We start from the raw sequence: 8,196 nt of genomic DNA, 5'->3' as shown, positions 1-8,196 counted from the left end.
CACACACACACACACACACACATGGCACACTCACACACACATAGGCACACACACACACAAGCACACACACACACTCACACACACAACATCACAAAATATCACAGTAGCACAAACAATCAACTGCTGTGATTCAACTTATTATTCCTTCTCTCTCTCTCTCTCCCCAGATGTGGTTCAACCACAAAGGCTACCACTCTATGGGAGTGTTCCTGAACGCGCTGAACAACGCCATCCTCCGGGCCAACATGCCGGCGTCTAAAGGCAACCCAGCAGCCTACGGCATCACGCTGTACAACCACCCCTGGAACGACACTAACAGCCAGCTCTCCTCCCTCGACTACATGTCAGTAGCACATTTTAGAGATTTTCTTTTTTCAAGTTTCTTGTTCTTGTTTGTACCGCAATCTATAGCTTTTGTTATGAGGGGGGGGTTCAGTTTAAAGTACATGGTCATGATCATAACACAGTAGCGTAAGTCTTTTTTGTTGCTGTTGCAGGGGAATTAAAATTATTTTTTTAAATTTCAAAGTACATGGGTGTGATCATAACACAGTAGCATAGGTCATTTTTGTTGTTGTTTTTAGTTGCTGGTTTGGTAAAAATGCTTTATATTTGTTTCTCATCCTCATAATAGCAGGGTTTTGTATCATGATCTAGAAATCCAATTATCGAGTGATATCACTTATGTCAGCGTTAAAAAAATTTTTTTTCTGAAAACAATACTAAAAATGTGTGGGCAATTGTGTTATTACATCTTGTAATTTTCAGATAAGTTCATTTCTGCATCTGCTCTTGATATATGAATTTCCCATATTTCCCCAGCTTGGAGGGCTCGGACGTGCTGATCTCCATCTTCATCATCGCGGCCATGTCGTTTGTGCCGGCCAGCTTCGTGGTGTTCCTGGTGTACGAGAAATCTACCAAGGCCAAGCACCTGCAGTTTGTCACCGGCATGAACCCGGTCATGTACTGGATCGGAAACTACACCTGGGACATGGTACAGCAGCCAGCCTCTTTTTCTTTCTTCTTCTTCTTCTTCAAGTTTTAGGAGGTTGTGTAATGTCGTTTTGTTTGGTTTTTGAAGTTCTTTTTCTGCAACGGTTTTTGTATTGTGGGGATGGAGTTTTTTTCTTTGCTTGGGGTGGGGGGAGGGGGGGATGGACGGGGTTTTTTTTTCTCACAATTCTTACTTTCAACTGCAGCATCTTTGTTAATGAGAATTTCTTTGAAATTACCTTTCCCTGTATGTAATTGTCTTTTTTTGGTGATTACTTACAGATAGTGACGCGATAGCACTCTTCTGTCAGATTAGTTTTTATCAAATATCTCCACCTGTCTCCTGAGATTTCGTACCCCATTCAACTAGTGTTGGCCCTGATAGACAGAGTCAAAGAAGCCCTCCTCATAAATGATTTCATTTGGATCAGTGGGGGTGTAAAATCATGTTTTTGGTATTTCTAGTAAACAAAAGAATCCTTTTATGCTGTGGGTGGAGGGAGACACTGGTAGATTTCAATTCTTTTCTTTTGCTCTGTTGTTTTTGTCTGTCTGTCTGTCTGTCTGTCTGTCTGTCTGTTTGTCTCACTTTACTTCTGCACGAAAAGACCATTATTTTGTGGATGTACATTTCTTTCCTCATACAAACAAACAAACAACCCCCCCCCCAAACAAACACAGTTCTGTTTTGTCTCCATGCATACTATGTGATCCGTGCATTTAATGACTATTATTGTGTGGATGTGCATTTTTTCCTCATACAAACAAACAAAAAGAACCCCCAAACAAACCTAGTTCTATTTTGTCCCCAGGCAAACTACGTGATCCCCGCCTTCATGTGTGTCATGATTCTGCTCATCTTCCAAATCCCGGCCTACGTGTCTGCTGGTAACCTTCCCGCTGTGGTTGCTCTCTTCCTCATGTATGGGTAAGTCTTCCTGCTGGGATGTTGTACCCCTCTAAACTGGGCTTGGAAGTCGGCCCCGGCAAGGAGAGTCAGAGCAGCCGACCTCTTAAATGATCTAGAGTGTGTCTAAGCAGCTCTAACTCCCTAAAATAAACACACTCTCTCACACACAGATTCATATCCAGACACATCCACCTTCCGTCTTTCACTTACTCGCACACATGCACACAGACACACACACACACATGCACACAGACACACACACATGCGCACAGGCACACATGCGCACAGGCACACATGCGCACAGGCACACAGACACACACTCATGCGCACAGACACACACACACTCTTGCTTGCTCACTGACTTGACTGACCGACTCACTCACACACATGAACATATGTAAGCATACACACACACACATAGACACACTCACACACACACACACACACACACACACACACACACACACACACACACACACACACACACACACACACACACACACCTGTACACACATGTACACACACACACACACACACACACACGTACACACACACACACACTCACAAACACACACACACACACACACACACACACACACACACTCACTCCCATGGTCAATAGCACAAGTGAGTTATACTCTTCAGTAAATCTATTTCTATCTCAGATGGTCTGAGATACCAGTGATGTATTCACTAAACTATATCTAATATCTATCTTACATGATGTATGACACAAGTGATTTATTTGCTACAGTAAATCTATTTCTATCTCAGATGGTCTTATACAGAGATGATACACTTACAGTAAATCTATTTCTTTCTCAGATGGTCTAATACAGAGATGATAAATATACTTACAGTAAATCTATTTCTTTCTCCGATGGTCTAATACAGAGATGATATACTTACAGTAAATCTATTTCTATCTCAGATGGTCTAATACAGAGATGATAAATATACTTACAGTAAATCTATTTCTTTCTCCGATGGTCTTATACAGAGATGATACACTTACAGTAAATCTATTTCTTTCTCCGATGGTCTAATACAGAGATGATATATATACTTACAGTAAAACTACTTCTATCTCAGATGGTCTAATACAGAGATGATAAATATACTTACAGTAAAACTATTTCTATCTCAGATGGTCCATGACACCGGTGATGTACCCAGCCTCATTCTGGTTCAAGGAGCCCAGCACAGCGTACATCGCCCTCATCGTCATCAACCTGTTCACGGGCATCACCTGTATTGTCTGCAGCTTCCTACTGGAGATCTTCTCCTACGATCATGTAAGAGAGTTGAAATATTTTTTCCTTAGATTAGCTTCAATTTCTTCATGGTGTATGATTTAGGCTTCATAACTTATCATATTATTTTCCTGTATCTTGTTTTGTCTTATCTAGTTTTAAAAATCTTGTTCTGTCCTTAACTTATCATATTTTCTTGTATCTTATCTTGTCTTATCTAGTCTGTTTTTTATCTTGTTCTGTCTTATCTTGTCCAGTCTTGTCATGTTATTATCTTATTTTATCTTGTCTGTTGCTTTCTCCTAGAGATCCTCTTCTCTGATCATTTAAGACTATTAAAACGTTTGTTCTGGGTTTAGTTTGTGGTGTATGATCATAACTTTTGCTTTTATAATGTGTCGTATCATTTTGTAGTTTGTATTATCTTATCTTTCATTCTAGCCATTGACAGGTTTTTATCTCGTCTTTCACACCATCGTTAGGTTTTTATCCTGTCTTTTTAATCACTGTCAGGTTTTTCTGATTTTAATTTGTTTTATCTTGTTTTATTAGGTCTAGTCTTGTCAAGCCTTAAGTTTTCAGTGCAATCTTATCTTTTCTTAGCTAGTCTTATTTTTTTTTGTGTATGCCTCTTATATTATTTCATCTATTTTGTCTTATCTTCTCTCTCCCTCCAGGACCTAGAGCGTGTTCACAAAGTCCTTAAGGTGGTGTTCATGATGTTCCCCAACTACTGCCTGGGCCGAGGTCTCATGGAGCTGGCCTTTAACGAATACCAGAATGAGTACTACTTCAAAACAGGTCACTAACTTTTCTCATTGTTTTTTCGTTCACTTATCTGTTCTTTTATTTGTTTGTCAGTTTTGTGGATGGTTGGAGGGTGGGTGTAGGACAGGTAACTCGTTTTTGCTAGTTCATGTGTTCACTTGTCTGTTTGGCAGTTTGATGACTCTCATTTCTGCTTGTTTGTGTGCTCACTTGTCTCCTGGTCATTTTGATAACTCTTATTTCTGTGGGTGGTTGGTGGGTGCTCTGGTGTGGTATGCTTCTTCTTTCCTATGAAACATCTATCGTCCTTATCCCCCCTTTTTCTTTTTTATGTTGGTTACTCTCTTGTAACACCTCTAATCTTCTGGCGCTCATATGACCTTATGCAGTTGCAAGCGCCGTAAAACCTCTACTAAAACTAAAAATAAAAAACTCTTATTTCTGCTTGTTTGTGTGTTCATGTGCCTGTTTGCCTTTTTGATGGGTGGTTGGAGGGTGCCCTGAGGAGGTCCATGACGGGTGTGTGGAATGTTTGGTGTTATGACAAACACGGGACTATGTACACGATGAATTAGATAAATTTGAGTCAAGACTAGCTTTATGTATGGTCAGACACAGACAGATGGCTAACAGACTGACTGACTGACTAACAGACAAAAGTGGTAGTGAGTGAACCGGTAGCTAAATTGGTGTCTTGCTTGGTTATGATGTGGGCAGCCCTGATTTGAATTCCCAATGGGGCGTTCTTGAACTTAAGTTATTTGGGAGAGTTGTGGGTGTTTGGCATGTGCACTTATGTGGTTTGCTCCTTCTTTCCAATTAAACATCTAATGTCCTGATCTCTCCTCCTTCTTTTTTTGTATGTTACTCTCATGTCAAATGTCCAATCTCCGACACTTGTTGCAAGTGCGATAAAACTCTTACTAACACAATTTGAGGTAGTTTTTAAAGCTCACCACAGACTTGATTCGATCCCATTAGAGATAAACGTTGAATTTGGAGTCCCTGCCTCTTAAATAATCTTATAGTGTTGTAGCCATACAGTTAGCTGTAGTAATAAAGTTTACATCTCTGTGTGTGTGCTGTATCACAGGTCAAATGGACAAGATGAAGTCAGCCATGGAATGGGATTTGATCCCCTGCCATCTGGTTGCCATGGCCTGTGTAGGGCTGTTGTTTTTCTGCCTGACCCTCATGTGTGAATATCGCTTCTTTATTCGCCCAAGGTAAGGCTTTTGTGTTCTGTCTTTTAGATCTTGTCAGTTTATATGTGTATTCAAAGGGCTTTGAGTGGGGGATGGTTGACAGATGCTCTGGTGTAGTTTGTTCCTTCTTTCTAATCAAACATCTAGTGTCCTTATTTCTCCTCCTCCTTTTTTTGTGTTTGTCACTCTCTTGTAACATTTCTAATCTCCAGCACTTATAATTCCTTATTGAGTTGCAAGTGCTGTAAAAATACTATGCCAAATAGGGCTTTGGAACAGAATGGCTTGTGTTTATCGGACTACATTACCGGAAGACTTTACTTCTATACTTTCTTCCTGTTATATCTGTCTGTCAGTGTGGGTGGTTGGAGGGTGCTGCTTGTGGGTCTTACTTTTTCTCTTCCCATCTGTTATTTGTACAAGTCTGTTTTTCCCTTTTAGATAACTAGTAGGATCTTAACCTTTTACTACTTTATTTAAAATATTTAGTCACAAACTGTACTGCTTTGATTCAGTTCTTCCTTTTTAAGCATAGTTTCCAGACTCTAACCTGCAGGTATTGGACGGCACCACTTCGCTACCCTAGAATTACAAAGTTCTATTTGCTCAGTACCTATTTTTGAGAAATTTGACCTCAAAGATTTTGAGTTTCACATCATGTCAAACTTTTTCAAATGCAATTCTTTTGAATAAATCCTGATAACGACTCTGAATAATCTTACAATTTTGATAGAGTAGATAGAACATTTGGTTTTTGACCTCATTGTCTCAGTAACTCGAAACGGCCAAAATGCCAGATAGGACTTTGTGATTCTGAGGTAGCGGCTTGTAGGGCCTACTTCTTTACTTTCTCTCTTTTATTTTTGTTCGTTTATAATCTTTCTTCATCCTTGCGTTAAATGATGGTTATAGTTGTTGTGTAGATGGGCTTTTCCTTAACTCCGAACTCAAAAGACTCGACCCCACACCTCCTCAGACAAAGCCGAGTGTCCCAGACCCCCCAAGTGGGAGAAGACAACGATGTTGCGATAGAGCGTCGCCGCGTGACCCGAGGAAACGGCAAATACGACACGCTGGTCCTGGACAACTTGACCAAGGTTTGTGGTCATTGTGTTACCGACCCTCGTGTGTGGCTTTGAGAAAAACAGTAACTACAGCCCAATGTGTGGCAATAAAACAGCAGCTATAGCCCGATGTGTGGCAATAAAATAGTAACTATAGCCCAATGTGTGGCAATAAAATAATAACTATAGCCCAATGTGTGGCAATAAAATAGTAACTATAGCCCAATGTGTGGCAATAAAATAGTAACTATAGCCCAATGTGTGGTAATAAAATAGTATTTATAGCCCAATGTGTGGCAATAAAATAGTAACTATAGCCCAATGTGTGGCAATAAAACAGTAACCATAGCCCAATGTGTGGCAATAAAACAGTAACTATAGCCCAATGTGTTGTTTAAAACATTAACTATAGCCCAATGTGTGGCTCTCGTCTAAACAGCAAATATATCTCTTTTTCCCTTAGTCATGGTATTTTGTCTGGTTTCCCTCATTTATAAGCAATTGTATATAAACATTTTTAAAAAAATGTTTTCCTTTCCCCTGTATTGTGCAGGTGTACAAGACTCGTAAGTTGGGTCGCCATCTAGCGGTGGACCGTCTGTGTCTGGGAGTGCCCCCTGGTGAGTGCTTCGGCCTGCTGGGAGTCAACGGGGCCGGCAAGACCACGACCTTCAAGATGCTGACCGGTGACCTTGAACCCTCCTCAGGCAGTGCTTACCTCAATGGCTACAGGTGTGTGTCTGGGGGGCGGACTTTGTTTCTCATAATTTACTGGGATGATAATAATACAATAATATTACATTTTTATTGATCCTCATGGGGAAATTTGTGTTACAATGGTAACCATACATACATAAACAGATAATTATAAATACTTACATAAATACATAATTATAAGTACGTACATAAATACATGTGTAAATACACAATATAACGCTAATACAGAACAATTTCACAAACATGCCATTGCTGGTCACCACTGTGCAGCGCCCTGTACTTTTAAGCCAGGGTTGTCGTGTCTTGTTCAAGGACTCACCCCAGCGATCCCCATCTAAATCCTGTGTCACCGATACTTGCTTGACATTACCTTTGAGTCTGAACTCACTACTCCCTTCTCCACTGGAGCCCCCAAAAATATTCACGGTCTTAACATGATTGTCTCAGTCTTTTTTTTTTTCCCAAGTTTTGTAAAGAATGCCAGTTATTTGTTTAAGTATCTTCCATATAGATTGGGGCTTTTTTTCGTATACCAAACCATACAATTATGGAGACATTTGCAGTTTCACTTTTGCTCAAGTTATAAGGTTGATTTAGTTAAGTATTTTTCTTCAGCAACACAATAAGGTCATATAAGTGTGGAAAATCTCAGAGGTGTTACAAAAGAGTTACAAACATAAAAAAGAAGGAGGGGAGATTATAAGGACAACTGATGTTTGATAGGAAAGAAGGAGCAAACTACACCAGAGCTCCTGCCAACCACCGGCATAAAGCAACTTTGGCAATTGTGTTGTGACTGTGACGAAATTATTTACACACCCATCAGCACACTACAGTTTGTTTAGGAGGTGAGCTGCTTCAAAAGGGTTAAAAAGATACCGGATGAGATCAGATACATAATTTGCATGAAATGAAAATGTATATAAATTGTGTTAATGGGGGTGCGGGAAAAAACAAACTATATGGTGAATCATTTCATTTGATTATGTATTCATTTTATGCTATCTTATACCATCTTATATCATTCTTATCGTTTTAGTTCATATCATTTCATGTCTTTTTTTCATCATCTCATCTCATATCATATCATAAAATATTGTATCATTTTGTATTATTTCATCTCGTATTAATAATCTTGTATCATCCCACATCATATTGTCTTATATTATGTAACAGTATCTTTTATCTCATCTTTTCAAATAATTTTTCCATCTCATATTTTATCCTCTTGTTTCACTCATCTCATATTATCTCATACATCTCACCTCACCTACTCTATCTCC

General features: G+C 39.5%; 1 protein-coding gene across 1 annotated transcript in view; it reads left to right on the top strand.

Moving 5' to 3' along the window:
* LOC101857153 (ATP-binding cassette sub-family A member 2) overlaps positions 1–8,196 on the top strand; it is a gene marked incomplete in the record, with an annotated part of 66,441 nt that overhangs the window by 50,326 nt on the left and 7,919 nt on the right. Inside the window, 8 exon segments of the mRNA XM_013079980.2 lie at positions 168–343; positions 823–997; positions 1,809–1,924; positions 3,054–3,201; positions 3,837–3,960; positions 5,021–5,153; positions 6,109–6,229; positions 6,750–6,928. Of these exon segments, the coding sequence (XP_012935434.1) occupies positions 168–343; positions 823–997; positions 1,809–1,924; positions 3,054–3,201; positions 3,837–3,960; positions 5,021–5,153; positions 6,109–6,229; positions 6,750–6,928 (1,172 nt within the window).

This window comes from Aplysia californica, unplaced genomic scaffold (assembly GCF_000002075.1).
Source record: "Aplysia californica isolate F4 #8 unplaced genomic scaffold, AplCal3.0 scaffold00001, whole genome shotgun sequence".
NCBI classification, from domain to species: Eukaryota; Metazoa; Mollusca; class Gastropoda; order Aplysiida; family Aplysiidae; genus Aplysia; species Aplysia californica.
The sequence above is the reverse complement of the archived record's forward strand: the minus strand, read 5'-3'. Positions and strand labels throughout refer to the sequence as shown.